Here is a 23,625-nt window from a genome sequence, read left to right as displayed (position 1 = left end):
AAATATAGCTTCACTCAGGAAATTCTGAAGTTGTCGCAAGGCTTTCGACTCTGTAGATCGTAACATACTGTTAGAACAGCTTTGTAAGTACGGTATACAAGGTCAATAAATTGATTGGTTCATGGAATACTTGAGTGGTCGGAAACAAAAAGTTGTACTAGGAAAATTTGAATCAGATTGGGGTACGACTGTGTCAGGCGTACCACAAGGCGCCAATTTAGGCCCGCGATTGTTTACTGTCATGGTGAATGATCTTCCTAAGGTAGTATCCAAATGCCAAGTGATGTTATATGCAGACGATGATGTACTGTTTTTTAGTAGCAAAAAAGTGAGGACAATGAATCGGCCTTGAACTTTGATTTAAAACTAGTTGATGAATGGGTAAAAGAAAACAATCTGCCATTAAACCACAAAAAACAGAATTTATGTTATTTGGTTTACAAATGAAATTGGCTAAACTTGAAAAAATCTATTTGCATTCAACTAGAGCAACATCAAATCTCTATTAGTTTGGCTAGATCCAACATTGAGCTGGAAAGAACACGTGACAAAAACAAGTAAAAAGATAGGGTCATGGATAGCATTACTTGTTTTTTTCAAAAAGATACCTACCTTTGGAGGAATTGAAGCTTCTTGCCAATGTATTAATTTTACCTTTATTTGAATATTGTTGTAATACATGGTATAATTGTTCACAAAATGTCCGAGATGTAATCATTAAACAACACAATAAAATGGTCAGATTAATCTTTGGGCCAATGTAAGAACCCCAACTCAAGAAAATTTGAATAAACTCAAGTGGGTTAGCATTCAAAGTAGGTGGAATTATTTCTAATGTAAAACAATTTATTCTGTTTTTGAAAATCAAACTCCTGTCTATATGTTAGAAATGTTTCAAAAAATCCAATCTGTACATAACATTGGAACGCGCAGTGCACAAAACGCAGGATTAATTTTACCCAAAATAGAAACCTAGATGGGAAAACAAAGTTTTTCATTTGATGGTGCGGCTTTTTGGAATAGTTTATCTAATGTTTAAAGAAATGTGCTATCAAATTCCTCATTTACTCTTTTGTTTTGGCGTAATAATAATCTTAATCATTGAACTGGTCCATTGTGATGTTTTTGTTTCTTTTGTTTTGTTGGAATATGTTGTGACTGAATTCATTTTGTCTCGATTCGATGTTTTTACATCAATATGTTTTTTTAATTGTGTATCTATGTTGTAGGACCTCCACGAAAACAGTATTTAACTACTGATGGAGCCACCCTACTAAAAAAGACTAATAAATAATTAAATATTTTGTAATACTGAATGCCGGAGCATGCAATATTTCCAAAGGATTATAAATATACCCTTAATTTTATTTAATATTCATTGCATCCATTTCGTTATTTCCTAAAACCAATATTCACCTCCAAATTTAAAATGTCCCTCGGCCTTCCCGAGGAAAAATCTGAGTTGTCGGTTCGTTTATTGTTATATTGAACGAGGAAATATGCAATATTTGTGAAAGTGAATCCCGTAGAAATCTACAGGCAGGCTGTGCAGATGAGAAATACAATTTTTAAATATCAAATTGACCCTTCCATATTTTGGTATAATAAAACAATGCATCAGGCAGAAAAACTGCGAGCTAACTTCGGAGAAATAAGAAGACAGTGAGAGGGGAAGAAAAGAGAGAAAGTGGGAGGTAGTGAGACCACCAAACAAACAATAATATGCATGACAGTGAACATAAGAAGAAAAGGGTGCTAACACTTTACACTCGACGGACCCGTAAGCCTATAATTAAAAACATTTAATGAAATATGTTGCCTCTACTATACACATACAATGGTCACCAAATTATGCAAAAGACTGCGATATAGATGACTGTTGCACAGCCATCTAATACAGTTAAGACATGAATGATAATTGGGATTCATTTGAAAGAAAATCCTTTCCAATTGGGCACCCGCGTATAAAGGTTGTTCACTCTGAAATTGGAATTTGGAATCATAAAATAAGAGTTTTATTGTTATGATACACGCCAAGTCAACCGTCTTCTTCTTTTTTTTACATGGGTAACCTCGACTCCCCAAGTCGCCACCATAGGCCATCGATATAAATCCACCCCGTGGACAACGTGTGTACAGATGATATGGGAATAAGCTACCGTTTCAGCTGGACTTCTTGTGCTATAACACACCTAGCTATGGTGTTGACGTGCGTTGCAACCCATCTCCAAGTGTATGTCGATGCAATGACTTTCCTTTATTGAAGCTGCTGCGTCTTAGAATGCGCACTGTCTCATTATCTCTCAATGGCTACAATAAACAACAACTCTCACTACTAAACCTTAAAGAAACGTGGGCACCTTGACCAACAATTACAAATCACAGAGTCTTCTTTTCCTGCCCACATACAGCATTTCTCGAAATATGAACTCTGTGTGGCACAGTTTTGGAGCTGGTCCCAGCCGTTTCTCACAACGGGTTTCAAGAGGCAGTAAAAACGGGTTACAACTTCGAAAGCCAAGAACAAATTATTGTAAAAGATCTTTCGTGTACAGAGCTTCTTTTCGATATAATTAATTATCCCCTGAGTCGCGTCACCTACTCACTTTTGCCACCTTTAAGACTAACTTAAACAGACTATAATCACCCTACTGTTGTACCTCTTTTTTGCATGTGTGTGTATATATATATATATAAATATTAATAGGTTTCCGACTGATACTTTGTAAATATTTATTCTGTTTTAATTTCTAATAATATGTATATCATCAAATGTTTACATTGTATAAACTGGCACCATGGAAGACCGAAGTTAGCTCGCAGTTTTTCTGCCTGATGCATTGTTTTATTACACCAAAATATGGAAGGGTCAATTTGGGCTACCAGCCGTAATTTGTTCTTTTCATCTGTACGATTATTTTGGCATGTAACTCATTTCATTATAATACGGAAGTTTTGAATAAAATAGCAGAAGACAGTACCTGTGTATGTTTCCATATTCCCATACATGAAGCATCATTCTATCGTCGTCTGGTCGTGCATGAAAACCTGAACACTGGAAACAGCTATAGCAACCTTCAAACTCAGTGTCGCCAGGCGGTGGCCCGTCCAACGCCATCATAACCTAACATAACTTGTCTTGGCGATTTATTACCCTGCAACTGGATAAACACAGCTACTTTCAGTCTCTTGTTACCCGGCATGCCAGCTGTGTTAGAGTGTTGTTTAACTAGGTTCTGTAGTAGGTACTAAAACTTTTTCCGCCTCTCCGACCTTACGTGAATGTATAAAGGAAACCTGACCCTGTTGATTGTAGCAAGATGGAATGGTCCTGCGTACACTTTTGTCCATACATTGCGCGTAAGGTAGGAAACTCCAGAGCGAATCCCACATGCCAGTGATTGGCCATAGCATTTCATATATCAAGCACACTGGGAACATGAAAGAGAACTACGATTAATAGATTGATTATTAATAAACTAATAGCTTCCAACAGAAACAGACATGTCAGAAACGCGAAACGGCAACATTTTCCACGAAATGTGACCCCAAAAAATATAACTATATATAATTTATTTGTATGTCTTTTTTTTAATTGGGATGATATGAACACTAATGATCCCAATTTCTGATGCTCCCATTTGAAATGCGGTCATTTGGGTCTTACACGGGGAACTCTCCAATTTAGTGGGCAAAGACTTACTAAAAATACCCTCATTTCCTATGCTATGTTTTGTCCAGAAAAAATTGTGAATACATTAATTTGAAAAAATTTTCCTGCGAAAAATAGCTGTTCAAGCATAAAAAATAGCATAAGCATTTTGATGGAAGTAGGTCTTAAGGAGCTGGATAGTTCTCCATGATTCATATTCTTTCTACAGGTCCTCACGTTAACAGGAACAATTGACTAGCCTTGGTGACTAGCATGCAAGAGATGTCAGCATGTCAGCATTGACGAGAGTATGAACATTCACACCCAATCCACGAACGACATGAATATTTCATTGAAACGTCATAGGAATTTAATACCTACATATACCAAAAATTCGGACGCGGATTTCGGGAGTTTGTACAGGCCTAGTGTCTAGTCACATTATGAATGACCGGAACTTTAAAATCATAACTCTCCTTTGCTTTGTCCGATTTTTCAAAAACTTTACCAACCTATAGCCTATCTTTCACTTTTCTGCTTTTTCCACGAATAATTAGTTCACATATAAAAGAATTACACTCTCACAGAGATATCTCAAACTTGTTTCACGATCAATACAATGTTATTTGTAGTTATTACATGTTCAAATAAAACGAGAGGCAATGGATCCGTATTAGAAAATAGTTAATTCTTCGTCTCATTCTGTTTTTATATACACACTTAATCACTTGGGATATAATATAATGAAGTGCAGTTCTGCGGAAACCCATTAACAGTCTTTTACCTACAAGTATGTCGAATAAATTGCTCCAACAATGCCTAAGGAAGAGTGGAGGTCTTGTACAGTGGATCGTGGGTGACCGTTTGTGATCTTGGATGGAATCTGCATGCGGCAAGAGTAGTGTGCAGGATGCTGGGCTTCGATGGGGCCGTGGAAGCCCCTGGTTCGGCAAAGTTTGGACAGGGAACCGGCGGTTTGATTGGTGTAAGTTGTCACGGAACAGAATAAAGCTTGATGGACTGTCCATACCTGGAAAGTGTGGAGACCACCTCTGGCTGTGGGCATCGCTGGGATCCGGGCGCCGTGTGTTACTTAGGAGGTACGAACTCTTTCGGACATGTGAAAACGACCAGTCGTAATTTTAAATGGCATACCGTTAAAATCGCCCAAGAGAAGGGGGGGGGGGAAGATCTTATTTCGTCATAGATATACTTCCTAACATTCATTTATTTATTTGTTTCTGATATATAGACAGAGTGACTCATTATCACTTATAATAATGGTCTTTCATGAGGCCCTGTTAAACATAATAAGGAACAATAGTTTTAAAAAACACATATAGAATAATAACTAGAAATTTAATTCGTCATCAGGACGAATTAGGTAGTCTGTCCTCAATTCTTATGATCATGCTCATCTTCAATTCAATTACCCAATATTAATGATGTTAATGTAAAATGATATATTAAGATATGAATTAATGAATGAAGTACTGATGAACTGACATATTGAACTGATGTGAAATGAACTGAATTGATGAGCTAAACGGATGAACTGATGAACTGAACTAAACTGATGAGCTGAACTGATGAACGAAATATTGAGAAATTATCATGATGATGCATAATGATCATGATCAAATATAATGCAAACAAATATCAAAATAAGTAGGCCTAATGAATATGACACAAAGTATTGAGAAATGAACTTGATCATGTTCATGATTGTCATGACGATAATGATAATCATGATGATGATGATGATGATGATCATGATGATAATGGTCATGATGATCATGATGATGATTTTTGTTTGTTCGAGGCAACTGGCATACTCTTGACAATAGCATTTACGGAGACTCTGATAACTTCCTCTGTTTCAGCATTTAACTCAGCCTTTGGATCTATACTTCCCTGTACAGTATATCAGCAGTGCAGTATACATGTACTTTCCAGGCATGTAAACAAACTTGAGATCATATATATGTACCCTGTAAGTAAACTTTGAATGTGTAGGGGACAGTCACCCAGTGACTTGACAAACAGTGGAATAAAGGGCTTGTGATCAGTCTCCACTTCTACTTGTTGTCCATATATGTATTGATGGAATCTTTCACATGCATATGTGATTGCCAGTAGTTCTTTCTCGATCTGTGCATATAGTCTCTGCATCAGTCATTGATCTAGATGCATATGCGATCGGAACCCCATCTTGATCATATTGCTCAAGTAGCACTGCACCAATACCATCATTTGATGCGTCTGCTGACAGCTTGATTGGTTTCTTGCAGTCACAGAAATGTAAGACTGGCTCTAGCTTGTTTCAGCTGATTCCATGCATCTTCTTGTATTGTGCATGATCCCATATCCACACATTCTTTTTGTCAAGTAGATGTCTCAGCGCGGCTGAATTGGTCATTGATCATACCCAAGAACCGTTGGACATATTACTGACACTTTGGTCTCTCAATGTTCAAAATAGCAGACACCTTATATGGATCAGGGTAAGCTCCTTGACCACTGATCAAGTCACCAATGAATGTGAGTTTCTTGACATTGAACACGCATTTGTCTTTGTTTAACTTGAGATTCATTTTTCTCACAATGCTGAGAACCTCTCTCAATCTGTCATCATGCTCCTGTTTGGGTAGTTCCCCATACAATCACATCATCCATCATTGTGTTAACTCCCGGAATGTGTGCAAACAGTTGGTGCACTATCTTGTGATAGACTTCCGGAGCACTACAAATACCAACAGGGAATTCTCAAGAACTTGTACTTTCCGTATGGCGTGATAAACGTACAAGTTTGGAGCTTTCGTCATCTAGTTGGATCTGCCAAAAACCACTATAGACGTACCTAATTTACTGAGGTATTTGGCCCCTGCAAAATGTGCAGTTATTTCAGCTCTTGATGGCAATTGATAGTGTTCTCTTTTGATTGCTCGGTTCAGGTCTCTTGGATCTAAACAGACTCTGAGTTGACCGTTCTTTGTCATCACCACCACGAGAGAAGAAACTCAATCAGTTGGCTTATCAACTGGTGTGATGACGTCCATTCGTTCCCTCTTATCTAACTCGTCTTTGAGTTTACTCTGAAGTGGAAATGGAACTTTGCGACATGCATGTTGAACAGGTATATGCGTTCCCCCTCAATGTGATGTGGTGTTTACTAGGAAGACAACCTAGACCTACAAACACATCTTGCTAGTATTGCACTACACTTTTACACGTTCCTCGTTCAGTTTGTTTTTCAACATGATACACCCGTTTCAACAGAGTCAATTCTTCTCTCGTCCGTAATCCTAACAACGGCTGACGATTTCCAGGAATGCACGGCACACTGTGTTTGATCCCTTTGTACTCGACTTGTACACAACAACGACCTTTGACTGGGATCTGTTTCATAATAGCCTGTCCACTTCACTTTGGCTTTTTGCAGCTTTGATTTTGGTTTCAATTTTTGAAAGACTGTCTCAGGAAGAAGATTTGCCTGAGCACCAGTATCAATCTTGGATTCAACCGGCTGGTCGTGGACTAGTAGATTGACAATGCATTCTTCCTTGGATTCTTTTGATTCGACAGAACAAATCATGAAACCTTCTGAACCTGCCTCGAAGTCCTGCAGTTCATTGACCTTTGCTACTTGGGTTCTACAACATGTAGCAAAATGGTTGCATGTTTGACCTTGTGCGAGACATTTGTCTTTGCTATGTCGGTTTCCACACGTCCTACATGCTTTACTTTTAGTACGAACTTGAGGTTCTGACCGTTTTGACTTTGAACCAGGAAATTTCTTGTTAGTCTTGCTGAAAACAATCTACCGGGATTAAGGCGTTTTCCCCCTCGGAACTTAACGCTTGTGCTTGCGTTCGAGTTTGTTCAGCCGCACGACATACTTGCAACGTTTTATCCAAAGTAAGATCATCTTGCCTCAACAAACGTTCTCTTAGACCATCGTCTAAAATACCACAGATAAGTCTGTCCTGGGTAAGACTCACTTTCAACATGGAAAACTCACACGACTGCATGACTCCGCAATTCCGTTGCGTACTGATCAACACTCTCATGCACTAACTGATATCTTGTGAAAAATCTATGTCTCTCATACGTCACATTACGTTTCGGCATGCAATATTCCTCATATTTGTCCAACACTTTCTCAAGCTTCATGCTCTCATCCTCAGCAAATACAAACGTATTATACAATTCCAAGGCAGCATCGCCAATCACGTGTAGAAGCATTGATGATTGTTACTTTTCATCTTTTTCAGACATTCCTGATGCAACATTGTATAGAGTGAATTTCTGTTTGAGTCTTTTCCAGTTCTCGGAAATATTTCCCTCTTAGTCGAGTGTAGGAGGTTGACTGAAATTTGCCATTTTATTTTAATTTGATATGAAAAACTTTTAGCCCTAAACGCGCATAAAAGAATACCAGCACTAAACAACCGTTTTCACGAAGAGAGACCACTCGAGTGCACTCTTGCGTGAAAGTACACTGATCGGACTAGTCCAATGCGGCAAAGCGGGGATGCGAGCGCTTGCTCTCGTTGACTACTTACTTAAGCAGGGCTCCCACTTAGCCGAGTTGTATTCGCGAGTTATGGCGAGTTGTGGTGAGTTGCCTCAAAGAGGCACTCGCAATACTCGCGAATAGCTCTTTTTGTAACTCGGGATAACGCGCGACACCTCGGTATGGCTCGGCGTAACTTTTTACAACATTCCACGGCTCTCCTCGAAGTCGTGAGCAGTTCCAGAATTTTGAACATGTTCAAAATTTTCACTGACTCGTTGTAACTCGAGGTGAACTTGCTTACACTCGTAATATACTCGCATTACTCGTAACAAGCTCGCACTGCAATCTTCATAAATGGTAGCATCTCGCCACTTCCAAGTATACGCGAGTGTTATTCGAGTTTCCAAGAGTGGAGTAGGAGCACGACGATCGTGCTGCGAGTCATGCCGAGTTGCCTAAGATATTAACGCGAGATTCGATCGAGTACTGGCATTTCAGGCGAGTTTCGAATGAGCATAAGCAGAGTGCAGGGCGAGCATAATGAGCATGACGGGCGCACCATGATACGTAAGCTCGCCTACAATAATTGTGCAGAGGATCAAGGCCTGTTCTTCCTCCAACATATCGAGCAAATATGATTCTGGCATCCAGCTTTATTTTGGAGAGCGCCAAAATCAGAGGCAACCCTCTCGGGGGGGGGGGGAGGTCAGGGTGGTAGTACTCGAAATGTGCCCCTTTAACATACGAAAAGTGCCCCTTTATCTTTGACAAATGCCCTATTAGTTTGTGGAAGTGCCCCTACCCCTTTTCACATCTTATAAGTGTCCCTTTTTATTTGACAACTGCCCCTTTTCCTTCGACAGGTTCCCATGTTCCTTTGCAATAAGTGCCCCCTTTCACTTTTGATAAGTGCCCCCTTCAACTCTGACAATTTGCCTTATTCATATGTGAGATGTGCCTCTTTTATTTTGACAAGTGCCCCTTTTCATTTGTATGAAGTGCCCCTTCCCCTGTTAATAACTACCCCCTTTTTAAATCGGATACGCGCACCTTATATTTTCCCATGTTCCCTTTTCCCTTTCTAATGAGGGACCTATCCCCTTTTTATAAAAGCCCCTTTTCACATCTAATAAATGCCCCTATCCGTCGACAAATGCCCATTTCCTATTTTCATAAGTGCCTTTTTTATCCCTGGTGAGTGCCTCTTTTAGAAGGTGAAAGAAGTGCCCCATTTTCACTTCTGATAATTACTCTTTGTACTTTAAAACGAGCTCATTTTCTTTTTTGATAAATGTCCCCTTTTCCTCTCATCATTAAACGCGCCCCTAATTTCAAGCGACTAACAGCACCTCCACCTAAAGCTCGCTCGCTCGCGTTTATAGATGATATACTAATGTTACTTATCAAAGGTCTGTTCAGTATTCCGTTATTAAAAAAAAAATCTGCATATAACCCCATTAGGATAGGGTTTTTTGCTCTTTATAAGATGTAATTTTTCGTACTGCTACCTCAAAAATCTTAAACAAATTTTCTCGCTCCATTCGCTCGGTCGCAAATATTTTAAGGACCATCACACTCAACTGCAAAGTATTATGCCTAAACAATGTCTTGTACTGTGTACAAAGTGAACACATATTGAAATCATCCCTGATAATGTAATCACAATGTAAGGGTATGAACCAATGTCTAAAACATTGTATATGTTCGGTTTGAGATTTCCCTTTTACAGGTGCCCATTTTTTTTGGTGCCCCCTCCCCCCTCCAACTTCGGAAGTCGCTTGGCCTCCCCTGGCCAAAATGATGCATTTCCCGCCCCTTGATCACATATGAATTGTTGAAAACTCTTATCACTCGTTGGAAGATCTTGATACCTTGTTGGTAGATAGGTACAAGTCGTACACAAGTCATCGCAACTCATACCGAGCTCGCGTGACTCGTACATCAATCGTAGGAAACTCGATAATGCGTCGTATGATAATTCATGCAAATGCCATACAAATTAGTAAATTTCAGGCGAGTTCACTCGAGTTTACGCGAGTTCAAGCTCGAGCCAGCTCGCGACAACTCGAGGCTCCAACTCGGCTAAGTGGGAACCCTGCTTAAAACTAACAAACTAAAATTAGAAATGAAAAATCACCTAGTTAGAAAAATGCAAAATTACGGTAGACTACACAAGCAGAGGCATGCCATCACACCGTAGACGAAATCGAACTCCTTCCCTATGCCACTGATTATACTGACTTCCCTCTAGTGGGAGTGCAATGGCCCATTCGGGTACACGTGTATACACAGTAGAACAATGCAAGCCAGTAAGATGAATAAAAAGTCTTCAGATAAATCACGTTAAATTGTTTATTATCTTAATGTTCTCACTAGCAAACTTCAAATTGAGCATCCAACGGTATAAGTTTTCATAAATGTTAGTTTATTAGCCATACTGACAACTGCTACTTCTCCAAAATTGTTAATTAATCCTTGTTCGAGAACATTTGGCCGTCCAGTTTTGGCGAAGATACAACACAATCATGCGGTCTCCGAAGGTTTGAGCGCAACATGAAGCTATGACTGTTTTTTGTTCGTACGGGCGCACTCGTCATGCGTAGCTACACTATCCCAGCTACCTTGATTTATTTAAGAAAAGCTACTTTTTATTAGTTGAAAAAGTGCTACCGTTTTCTCTCCACGAATGAAAACAATCGTTATATCAACGTAAATGTGTGACGTCAAGGTTTCTGAATCCGTCCGAAGATATTTTGTTTATACGTCACCCGTGGGAGATTTGCCGACTGGTTGACTGTGCGAAATCTTACAAAAAAGGGGGAAAACAGTGCAATCTCCATAGGTAGGTTGAAAAAAATAAAAACTTTTAGGGGAAAATGGCTACCGTTTCCCCTGAAAGAATAATCACAAAGTTAGTATCATTTTTAAGACGACATTTCAAATAATAAAAAAACAGTCCGAAGATTTGTATAACAAATTTCCATTTTCCGGTACCAGCCATTCTATCAAAACATGGTGTTTTTGGTGTACGTTCCCCGTGCTGAACAGGATAAGCGACGAGGCGCAGAGCAGATGCGCGCAAGTTTTTCATATGGTTTCTTAATTAGCCTAGTGTACTCACTCACATGAACAGTGTAACAATTAGCCTTTTTTTTGTATCTTTGCAACAATTACTTTAAGTTCAATAATTTAACTTTCATTGAGTTATTCTGTATGTTCATGTCCCATATATGTCACGTCTATATACTGGAAATGACCCGGCACATAACTATGCACTCCAATCCATACAATGATAACTACATTCACTGGACATACACTTAGGGTGGTATTCTCGAAAGGGGCCTAAGTTAAACCTGGCCTAACTTAGTCCGTGGTTTAGTTAGGCCAGGCTTAACTTAGGCCGCTGACCTAAGTCATTTTCGTTTCTCGAAAGGTGGCCTAACTGATCCATGGTTTAAACCTGGCCTAACTTAGTCCATGGATTATTCACCATGGTTACGGTTTCTGCACATACTCAGTACCGAAGCTGCGACGTCACAATGCACTAAGACAATGGGCTAAGACAATGGATGCGCGCAGTGTGTAGAGGATGCATCACCTTGACAACTTGAGCAACATGACGTCCAGGGGCGGCGGAGCGACTTCCAAAGCGGGGGGCAGCACCAACAAAAAGGGCACTTGCTGGAATTGTATCATTGTTAAAAGGGAAATTATCGGAGTTAGAAAATGGTCACATATCGCACCTGAAAAGGGGCATTGAACATATTTTAAAAGGGGCACTAATATGATAATGAAAAAGAGGCACTTATAATAAAGGAAATGTGCATTTGTTGAAAGAAAAAGGGCACCGATAATTTTGTTAATAGGGGCACCTCTCAGATTTAAATAGGGCAATTATCAGAGGTGAAAGGGCACCGATAATTTTGATAATAGGGGCACCTCTCAGATTTAAATAGGGCAATTATTAGAGGTGAAGGGGCACTTGTCAAAAGTAAAAAGGGGCACTTTTCGTACCTGTAAAGGAGCACTTACTAGAGATTTAAAAGGGCACTTATAACAATGGAAAATTGACACTTATTGCAAAGGAAAATGAAAACTTGTCAAAGGAAAAGGGTCGCGTGTCAAAATTAAAGGGGCACTTATCAGAGGTGAAAAGGGGAAGGGGCACTTTTGCTATGGAAAAGTGGCACTTCTTACAAAGTTAAAAGGGCACTTTCCTACATAAAAAGGGGCATTTGACTTAACTCGCCGACAGTTGGCCTAACCTAGATGTAAACGCAGCCTGGAATGTAGATTTTACAAGGCCCTAATTGTTAGAGCCCAACTTTTCCATTTTAGTTCAATCTAACATTAGATCAAAGATTGTCTTTGTTTATGTTATCTCCCAAAATAAGCTTCGTGAAAGGGGAAAAAGTAAAATGAAAATTTACTGCACTGTACTGTACTGCAGTCTGTAGGTCTCTAAGTCTTATATGGTCCAGAATTGTTAGTGGTAGATTTGAATTTTCTTCTGACCCAAATTTGAAAGTAGTTAATCAACTGTTGATTATTTGTGTCTTATTTTCAGAGATAGTTCCGCCCAAAAGTCTAGGCCAAGCTGTCACTGTCAGGAGTGACTGGTAGCCATGGCAATCGAGCTGAAAATATGAGCTCGTGCCGATGTTAAATGAATGAAAGTTGAGTGTAGATTGCACCTACATTCATCATACAAAACAGTTTAAAATCACTTCATAATGTACCTGTAAACACATCTGCAGATTTATAAAATCAGCAGATCTTTTTAATAAAAATTGTATAAACATGATTTAGTTTACAAAATTTAGGCGTAATTACAGCTTTACTCACCAGCAGACTTTCCAAGAAAAATGGATTATCTATTTTTCCTGTTCAGGAAATAACTGGTGTTGGGCCAACTGGCTTGGAGATGCGAATGTGGGTGCAATCAATAGCACCGACCATATTAATGCCAAGGAAATTGCAGTAATTATAAAATTCATGCTGGGTCTGCACTCTGCAGGACTGCCTCTCTATCTCTTGTTGATGGAATTGAGATGTATTGCTCCCATCTCCTGGCAATGGCTATTGAGATGGTTTTCACAAGGCGGGACACCGTAGGCTTGGGAGAGGCCTTCTTTTTTCATTCCCATGCATCAATTGGAAAGAACCTGAAATAGCAGAAAATCAAGATGAAAAATATGTTGATATTTGATAAGAAATTACAATTTCTCTTTCTCTGTAGAGTCTAGTTTACTAACTAGACTAATATTATTAGACTAAACTACTGTAACATTATCAGCAAATGTATGTCAAAAAAAGGAAGCTTCTGTCCATTTCCTTTCAATTTCTATTAGACCTGTCTAGACTAGACTCTTGTTGGTGAAATTTAGATCTGGGTCTAGTAATATTGTTTAAAACAAATGTTTTTCTTGGGGAGGGGGGGGGGGCTGGGTGGTTATGAAAATCATCATTATCCTGTAGAAAATTATCGCACCAACAGCCACAACTAGCACTGCAGCTCAGGCAGAGGTGATACCAGACCGAAATTTCTGTCCTTTTCATTCGTTAGCCTCTGATTTGGGTAGGGTCGGCTCCTTTAAGAGAGGAGCCGACCCTACCCAAATCAGAGGCTAACGAACGAAAGAGACGGCCAGATCTAGATTTAGGCCTAGTGCTAGTCCACTTTTAGGCAACAGCGTCTCGAAAATCCACTATAAAAGTAGTTTCTACGTCTAGCAATGATAGTTTTAAGGCGGTGTTAAGGTGGTATATGCGTACGAAAGTACATAGTGCCAAGAAAAAAATTACCCGGTAAGAAATTGCTCAATCTCAGGAAACGAAAATGTTAACCGACAATTATTTGCACGTATGGGACAGGTCTGCGAACACAATGAAAATTTACCAAGTTTCCCCCAAATTTATTCAGTTAAAAGCATTTTAGATTATCACCTATACAGCAACATGAAAGTAACAAAAATACTTTATTAGCTGGTGTAACTTTCATGCGCGCTTATCCATACAAAAGAGTGTAAATTGTTATCAAATATAGAAATTCAAATGCAAAACTTACCGTTCACTCTCCGCGAACAACTAAAACGTGACGTCACGCGAAGTTAGTCCGAACTATGACGTATTTAAACCTGCCCTCTGAGCGGCCTAAAGTTAGGCCGAACTATGACGTATTTAAGCCTGGCTTATCTTTAGGCCACCTTCGAGAATAGCAAGAAAGATAGTCCATGGTTTAAACCAGGTTTAGGCCACTGATTTAACTTAGGCCGCTTTCGAGAATACCACCCTTAGACTCTAAGCCCTCTCATCATCTCTCACGTCACAAAGAAGAATTGGAATGAACTGGACTGATTTCAATGATCCCTCCATATACGCTGGGTTGCTTAATACTGGCTGCCAAGTTCTGACATCATATTATAGTTAGAGACCTTTGATCGAACTGATACGTTGTATAGCTTTATTGAGGCACTGTGCAGTCAGACATCCGTGTACGGTAGCCATGTATTTATGAATTATACAAGTACTCATTGTTTCATAACATGACCTAACATGAGTCATGGGTTGCAGGTCATTCTATATTTAGTTATACATACTAGTCTGTATTTGCAAACTCTGTTAACTAGTCATTACTACAAGAGATACGTCTGATCGGTGGCACAACACAAAATTATAAAAAGTCTCTCATGCGTTGCACACACGATATATTCCTAGCGCGATACCATATTGCATGCGCCGTGCGTTCCGTTCAAAACGCACACTTACGTACGTTGATTGTTTCTTGAGCATTACGCATTTACCCACCTGGTTGGAATGCACGAGCCTTGCCCGAAGCTAAACATTCGGCGCTGATCGGAGTCACGAAGTGGTCGACTGCCTCACCGTAGTGTTTAACATTTATTTTAAAGATTTGAATTCATGTCATATATTGGTGGGAAAATATTTTTAAAGAACAAATAAATATATAGTTGATAAAAAAAAAATATTGTCAAGTAAATATATTTATTTTGGGGGGTAAAGTCATGGTTTTTTTTTAATTCATACAAAACATACTTTAGTGCACATCCGCACCCGGGCATTCGCGTTGCAATCACATGTATGCACAAAGTGCTGCACTGTCGATTGACACACGCAGATCCGAGGTTGATGCGAAGCCCGGCCGCGTCTTATTTGTTCGTACCACGGCGATCCCAGATTGAGCTCGCGAGGGAAACCTGCGCATGCGCACTCGCGAAGGAAACCAGCGCATGCGCACGTGGAATCCGGTAGGGTGGTCAATAGGGTGATAGTAATTATACAAATCATTCTTTCATCAACTTATCGTTAGCTCAATCGGTAAGGACAGCGTGTTACTAATAGAACCTTGGATTTGCCGTGAGGGTTCAAATCTCAGTTTATTTAGTTTTTTTTACCTTTATAAATAGTGAGGCAAAGCAATAAATAATCAAAGTCGAATTGTTTGTGACCTCTTTGCAAGCTTAAGTAGCTTGTTATGTTTGAAAATGAGTTCATACTGGAATCTGGGCTCGCCGTGGTACGAAAAAATAAGACGCAGCCCGGCCAAATGTACTTGCTGTGAATCGTGGCAGCTAGCCATTTCGCTGCGTGCCGCATACTTGCGTTACGTTCGGAAGGAAGCGTATCAGCTAAAAAGTGACGTTTCCCCCGCATAATCCCCGCTTGTGGGCCTTAACTTTCACTGATAGCAAATGCTCGTTTAGACAGGGACGCGACAAAACTGCGGCGGTTTTCGAAAATGAATGGTTGCGTAAGGTGTGTCCCTTGTTGAGCGCAGTTGCTCATTTACACGTCATGTCTGAAGCCTTTAGGGATCTTTCTTAAGTTTCATAAATGATTTTCAACAATGATATTAATTTTGTTCAAGATATTTGAAAGCATATTCATTTTTTGAAGGGAGACCGTGAATTTGTATTACCAACTTCTATAAAGAAATGTTGAGGAAATTTCCAGTTAATATATATATCTGTAGAATTTTTCATTTATTAAAGAAGATATATGGGCTGTATTATCGAATCTCTTTGTCACTATCTACACTTTTTTCGGGACTTTTATGCATTTGCTCTGGAGGATTATGGGCTTTAAACATAAACTTATATGTGTTTTAAACCTAAAGTTTGCACTCTTGTCGCCTAAATGTTACAGGGTAAAACTCTTCATATTTCTAGAGAAAAATCCTTTCACCCCCTGGTTCTCCCCCACAGATCCATTTGAAATTCGTCTTGTCGATGGGTCTAACGACACTGAAGGAATGATAGAGATCATGTACGATGGATCCTGGGGAACTATATGTGATAACACCTGGGATATGACAGACGCAAGGGTGGTTTGCAGAATGCTTGGGTTTGATGGATCTTTGGGAGCACCGGTATCTGCTAGTTTTGGTCAGGGCTCTGGTCGTATTCTGCTAGATTATGTCAACTGTGAGGGAACAGAAGACAACCTTGCAGACTGTGATCATAGCGGATTTGGAGATTATACTTGCCAATATTCTGGGAATGAGATGCCAGGCGTCATTTGTTATTCTGGAGGTAGGTTTCTCTGGTAACGTATTCTACAAAGAAGCAGTTTTTAGTCGATTTATAAATAGGTGTTCAAACCTGAACAAATCATCAGAAATTGAAGAAATGTCCGGTTCATATACCTGTAGAGCTTTTCCCTTCTTAAAGCCACCATCAGACCGATCTACTTCTCAATACGTTCTGGGAAATGTTGCCAAACGTGCTCAAACTGTGTGCGAACGGAGTTGAACGTAGTAGCAACTGTTAACGATCTGTTTAAGAACATCATGACGGGCTCGGACTGGTTCAAAATTGTCCCCGTCTTGCAATAAGACGGAGTGACAACGTACTTAAAACGAGGAGGACGTACTACAAACGGACTGGTTGCCGTACTATGAACGGAATTGCCGTACTTCGTTCCTACTAGGAACGTATAACAACGTGCTGTGGTCGAGCATCAATTAGCAGCAGCTAAGCCCCCATCACACCAAACTAGTTCTAACTACGTTCCAGAACCGTCCTAGAAAATCGTAAAAAACGGGACATGGTCGGGGTAGAATGTGTAAATAATGTCTATAATACGATCCTAGACCATTCATAACCATGTACCCCGTCCACAGTCAGTTTAAAAAACCCGAAATTACTTATTGCCCATAGATCCATAAGACACCACGGTCCCGACCTATGGAACTCTCTCCCAGAATCTATTAAATCATGTTGCTCCCTCTACTCATTTAAGGCGAAAGTTAAAACGATGTTATTATCAGAATACTCAAGGTAGAATTTCTGTGTCAACTCTTCATTCTTTATCATGTCATCACTTCTTTCATTAATTCGAATCATTATCACCATCGTCATCATCATCATTATCATCATCATCATCATCTTCATCATCATCATCATCCTCATCTGCATCACCATCATCTAAATTTGTATTTTCAATTACCTATCCGTTTCTGCTTAATAAATGTGTTAATATATTTCATGAGTTTTGTCTGGGGCTGTTGTATTATCAAGCAATCTGCTTACAATGACAGTCCTTCATCCGCAAATAATTTTATAATGTTTTATCATGTTTGAGGAAATTTAGTATTTATGACAGTTTATCATTTCGTTTTTTTAAATGACAATTTATATATATGTATTTGCTTATTTATGATTCATTGTCAGAACAATACTTATTGTACTTTATATTATTATTGTTATCGAAAAACTGTATGTTTACATGAATGCAGAAGAAAATCAAATCAAAACAAAATCAAATCAAATAAAGTTCAGATCGGGTAAATTTGCCATTTCCAAGAAATCCAAGCCCGTCCGTAATCATTTTAAACAAGTTCGTAACTAGTTTCACTTCATTCCCAATACATCAAACCATTCTAACCAGTTCGTAACACGTTCCTAGTAGGACCGAAGTACGGCAATTCCGTTCGTAGTACGTCCATCTCGTTTAAGTACGTTGTCAGTCCGTCTAATTGCAGGACGGGGACAATTTTGAACAGGTTCAAAGTTTTAGAGCGCCCTTCCCGTCCAAGCTAGTCCGAGCCCGTTCATAAAGTGTTTAAACAGATCGTAAACAGTTGCTTTGACGTTCACTCCGTTCGCACGCATTTTTGAGCACGTTTGGCAACATTTTACAGAACGTAGTGAGAACTAGTTTGGTGTGATTGCCGGGGGGGGGGGCTTCACTTGAATGTCTTGATTTGCACAGCTTGAATCGTTGAAGTTGAACGGGAATAAGAAATGGTAAGAATGCGCTCGGGTTTTATAACTCTTGAGCCAGGACGTGATTCCACACGCTCTAGGAGCGCGTTCCAACGCACTAAGAACGAGATGAGGACGAGCTGAACTGTCTCTGAACTTGTTAGAATCGGTCCGGTCGTATTGGGAACGAGGTAGAACTAGTTAATAACGGGTATAATCTGACTGCGGACTGGCTTGAACTGCCTGGAAATGGTAAATTTACCCGATCTGAACTTGATATGAACTGACTGGGGACGGGATACAGACGAGATGGACGTATTGAGGACTGTTTATGAACGAACTAGAGTCGTATTACAGACATTATTTCCTCATTCTACTCCGACCACAACCCGTTTTACGATTTTCTAGGACGGTTTCAAACCGTAGTAAGAACTAGTTTGGTGTGAAGGGGGCTTGACGTATGGACTATATTAATTAACTTCTCTGTCACTATCCAAACTCATTTCGTTTGCTTTCAAGACTTGTGGGCTAAAAAAATATATACTTAAATGTGTTTTGAACATAACGCTTGGACTCTTTTGGTCAAAATGTATATGGAAAAACTCTTCATATGTCAAAAGAAAAATCCCTTCACCCCCTGCTTCTCCCACACAGATCCATTTCAAGTTCGTCGTGTCGGTGGGTCTAACGATGCTGAAGGGAGAGTAGAGGTCATGTACGATGGATCCTGGGGAACTATCTGTGATGACTGGTGGGATGTGAAAGACGCGAAGGTGGTTTGTAGAAAGCTGGGGTTTGATGGAGCCTTGGACGCACCGAGATCTGCTAGGTTTGGTCAGGGCTATGGTCGTATTCTTCTAGCTTACGTCGATTGTGAGGGAACAGAAGACTGCCTTGCAGAATGCGCTCATGACGGAGTTGGGAATTATACTTCATGCGGACATGCCAGGGATGCAGGTGTCATTTGTTATTCTGGAGGTAGGTTTCTCTGGTCCGTATTCAACGGAGAACTACTAATAATTGTTCAAACCTGAACAAATTCATCCGAAATTGAAGAAATTTCCGGTTTCTATATATCTGTAAAGATTTTCTCTTCTTAAAAAAGAAGTGTGGGCTGAATTAACTAACTTCTTTGTCACTATCCACTCTTATTTCAGGCTGTTAGGCATTTGCTCTGACTCGAGGGTTGTGGGTTAAACATATATGCGTTTTAACGGTAAAGTTTGTTCTCTTTTCGTCTAAATGTTATCAAAACTCCTTATGTTTCAAGAGAAAAATCCTTTCACCCACTGGTCTCCCCCCCCCCCCCCCAGATACATTTAAAGTTCGTCTTGTCGGTGGGTCTAACGATGCTGAAGGGAGAGTAGAGGTCATGTACGATGGATCCTGGGGAACTATCTGTCATGTTGAAATGGAATTTGTTGCAAGCTAGGGTGGTTTGCAGGATGCTTGGGTTTGATGGAGCCTTGGAACCACTGGGATCTGCTAGGTCTGGTCAGGGCTTTGGTCGTATTCTTCTCGATTGGGTCGCGTGTGATGGAACAGAAGACAACCTTGCAGAATGCTTTCATGGAGGAATCGGACATTATACTTCATGCGAAATTCCCAGGGATGCAGGTGTCATTTGTTATTCTGGAGGTAGGTTTTTCTGGTCCGTATTCTATAGAGAAATAGCATCTAGTCGATCTAGAAAGAAAAATGGAGCAGTAATTATAAAACACAGAATCGGATATTCTTGCTTTTTATTTTGAATAGTTACGTCAAGTGCTTTTCATGTTATTTCGGACAAAAGAATCAGAGAAATTTTACGGCTGATAAACGCAATTTTAATATCGGACATATTTATGACATTGAAGTTGCTGCGTACTTTCCCTTGGAATATTAAAGAGATTTCATTCGAATAAAAGGTTACATAAGAATGTCAAAAATCCTGTGATTTTTCATCCGTGCGGTAAATAGAGAAAAAAAATCGAATTGATGACATTTCACGCATGAAAATATTTGCACTAGTAGTTCAGGCAAATGACCAGGTTTATAATGCCAAACTGTATTTTTCTTTTTAAATGTAAAATATAAAAATACTTTTTTCCTCACAGCCCATCCTCAGCCATTTCAAGTTCGTCTTGTCGGTGGGTCTAACGATGCTGAAGGCAGAGTAGAACTCATGCATGATGGATCCTGGGGAACTATCTGTGATGATGACTGGGATCTGAGAGACGCGAAGGTGGTTTGCAGAATGCTGGGGTTTGATGGAGCGTTGGACGCACCGGGATCCGCTAGGTTTGGTCAGGGCTCTGGTCGTATTCCGCTAAAGTATGTCAACTGTGAGGGAACAGAAGACAACCTGGCAGACTGTGCTTATGTAGGGATTGAACGTGATCCATGCAGTCATGCAAGGGATGTAGGAGCCGTTTGCTACTCAGGAAGTATGTTTCCCTCTCGCATAACCCATTATTTTCAACTGAACATTATTTTTGTTAATTCCATGCTCATAAGATGAACATGAACAACTCGAGTCAAGTGTCTTCAAACTCTATATAATCTCACTGGATGCACTAATGGTCTATTAAAGACGAATCACCTCCTCCCCCCCCCCCCCCCCAAAAAAAAGAAGACTTTTCTAGTTTGATCATACAATTCAAATGCAACCAAGCCATGTTTCCGTAATTTTATAGCCAGATATGTTATCTTTATTTTTTTTTCAGCACTTTTTTTTTATTTTAAGCTTAAAAAGCGTGTGGTTGATGTATCATTAGAATTTATTAAACATTATCGCATACCTCGGTATTATGAGTCTAAATGTGTTGATAATAGGATTTATTACTATAAACATTTTTCTACCATTTCATTTACATATATATTCAAAGCTTTTGCGACATTTGTCAAAATGCTATCCAAATGCGGTATATATGTCTTTCCTATTCACGTGTAGCCCATCCAATCCCATTTCAAGTTCGTCTGATTGTTGGATCAAATGACGCAGAAGGCAGGGTAGAAGTCTTGTATGACGGATCATGGGGAACTATATGTGATACCAAGTGGGATCTAAGAGACGCGAGGGTGGTTTGCAGAATGCTGGGGTTTGATGGAGCCTTAGAAGCACCGGGATCTGCTAGGTTTGGTCAAGGCTCTGGGCGAATTCTTTTAAATGATGTTGGTTGTGATGGAACAGAAGATAACCTTGCAGTCTGCGCTCATGCAGGGATTCAACGTTACTCTTGCAGCCATACAAGTGATGCAGGCGCTGTTTGTTATTCGGGAGGTAGGTTATTATTTTTTTGTATAGGTTAGCCATTTGAGTAATTATTCTTACTTATTCGCTTGCGCATACCTCTGCAGGTATATTTTGCATTTACCTTAGTCGATCATTGAAGTTGGTCGCATGGAAGTGACCTCCGTAAACAAATGAGAATTATAGGAAGCTTTTCTTTCTCCGACGTTTCACCTGTATTTGTTGTAATAGTTGAGGGACTGCTCTTCTACAGATATGTCTAATCACATGAAAAGGGTTCTAGGACAATTACCCCCGGGACAAACATTCCCCCGAAAAAATTCGTTTATTGAAACAAAATTATTACCTGGGTGAACTTCCCCTGAACAGGGGGTAATTTTCCGAAGGGGGTAAATATCCTCAGGGGCTGTTATCCTGGTGCGGGGTACAACTGTCCTTGGGAGGGCGTAATTGTCCTAGGGGGAATATTCAGGATGGGGGTAATTGTCCACAGGGCGATAATTTTTTCCGGGGGGTAATTCCCGGGGTGATTGTCAAAGGGGTAATTATACTGATATGCGTGAAATGCTGCTAACCAATCCATGTACTGGAGTTTTTTTTAAAGAGGGGTACTTGATAACATTTCCTTGTAAGTGTATGTACATTTTATCTTATAAACGTAGTCTGCTTTTAATCCTAACCATTCATTAAACACAGCGGAGCCATTTCAAGTTCGTCTTACCAATGGAACCACCGATTCAGAAGGCAGGGTGGAGGTTTTGTATAAGGGGAGCTGGGGAACGGTTTGTGATGATAGCTGGGATCTAAGAGACGCAAGAGTAGTTTGTAAAATGCTTGGATTTGACGGAGCTTTAGCCGCACCTGGTAGTGCTACGTTTGGTGCCGGAAGCGGAAAAATCTTGTTTGATGACGTTGGATGCAAGGGTACAGAAGACACCCTTGCTGAGTGCTACCATCGAGGGCTTGGAGTCAACAACTGTAAACATGACAGTGATGCTGGTGTCTTTTGTTTTAAAGAAGGTACGTTGTGTATTTAAAAAAATAGAGTGCATATAGTTGTCAGCCAAACTGGAGTCATAAAGATGTTACGGAAAGGTATCTCAATAAATATACCTTCCATTGATCATTCGCATGATACTTACGGTTAGACTCAGGTTACCATTACACCGGTTCAGCTTCTTTATTCTAATCGGACATAGTTAAAACGTAATATAAAATCGTACAATGTGATTTCTTTGGTATTTTTTTTTCATTTAGTAACACTTCAGTGACTTGACTGTGCTCATAAGCATACATGTATATAAACCTACTGTCTGTGTTGACCAAATTTCCATGCATGGGCTATTTGTTACGAATATTAAACTTCATTACACATCTTATAATAACATTTTGTAGAGGGGTTAGTAACTTTCTTTAAAGTAAAGTTAGTGGCAACTGAATAGATCTTTTGCACACTCGTTTGTCAATAATAGAATCGTCTTTATCTTGACCCTCTAGATCCATTTCAATTTCGTATTGTCAATGGATCTAACGATGCTGAAGGAAGAGTAGAGGTACTGTACGATGGATCCTGGGGAACCATCTGTGGTGACTGGTGGGATCTAAAAGACGCGAGGGTTGTTTGCAGAATGCTGGGGTTTAACGACGCAATGGCTGCACCTATTTCTTCAAGGTTTGGTCAAGGACCTGGCCAAAGCCTTCTTACATATGTTGTTTGTGGGGGAACAGAAGATCACTTGGCCGATTGTTTTCACGCAGGTGTAGGACGTTCTAATTGTAGTCATAGTAGTGATGCTGGCGCCTCTTGCTCCTTGGGAGGTAAGCTTTTCACTGTTGTTTGGTATAACGCTTATACCAGTTGGTGCCTTACTTGGTATAACGATTATACCAGAAGGTGCTCTGTTGGTTGGTATAACGCCTATAGCAGTTAATGTATTGTTGTTGTTTTTGTTTTCATGTGTGGATTTTGTAAAGCATTAACAATTCATGTGTTATT

The 23,625-nt window shown here is 39.8% G+C and overlaps 1 protein-coding gene across 1 annotated transcript in view; it reads left to right on the top strand.

The window, feature by feature from the left end:
- The window catches only part of LOC578292 (deleted in malignant brain tumors 1 protein-like), a 59,506-nt gene extending 36,113 nt beyond the window's left edge, over positions 1 to 23,393 (top strand). The window contains exons 9-15 of the mRNA XM_030995760.1: positions 16,397 to 16,723; positions 19,052 to 19,375; positions 19,826 to 20,035; positions 20,494 to 20,823; positions 21,330 to 21,659; positions 22,485 to 22,649; positions 23,257 to 23,393. Of these exons, the coding sequence (XP_030851620.1) occupies positions 16,397 to 16,723; positions 19,052 to 19,375; positions 19,826 to 20,035; positions 20,494 to 20,823; positions 21,330 to 21,659; positions 22,485 to 22,649; positions 23,257 to 23,393 (1,823 nt within the window). The remainder of the gene's footprint in view (positions 1 to 16,396; positions 16,724 to 19,051; positions 19,376 to 19,825; positions 20,036 to 20,493; positions 20,824 to 21,329; positions 21,660 to 22,484; positions 22,650 to 23,256) is intronic.
- Positions 23,394 to 23,625: the final 232 nt, after the last annotated feature.

This window comes from Strongylocentrotus purpuratus, unplaced genomic scaffold, assembly GCF_000002235.5.
Source record: "Strongylocentrotus purpuratus isolate Spur 01 unplaced genomic scaffold, Spur_5.0 spur5_scaffold_3, whole genome shotgun sequence".
Classification (NCBI taxonomy): Eukaryota; Metazoa; Echinodermata; class Echinoidea; order Camarodonta; family Strongylocentrotidae; genus Strongylocentrotus; species Strongylocentrotus purpuratus.
The sequence above is the reverse complement of the archived record's forward strand: the minus strand, read 5'-3'. Positions and strand labels throughout refer to the sequence as shown.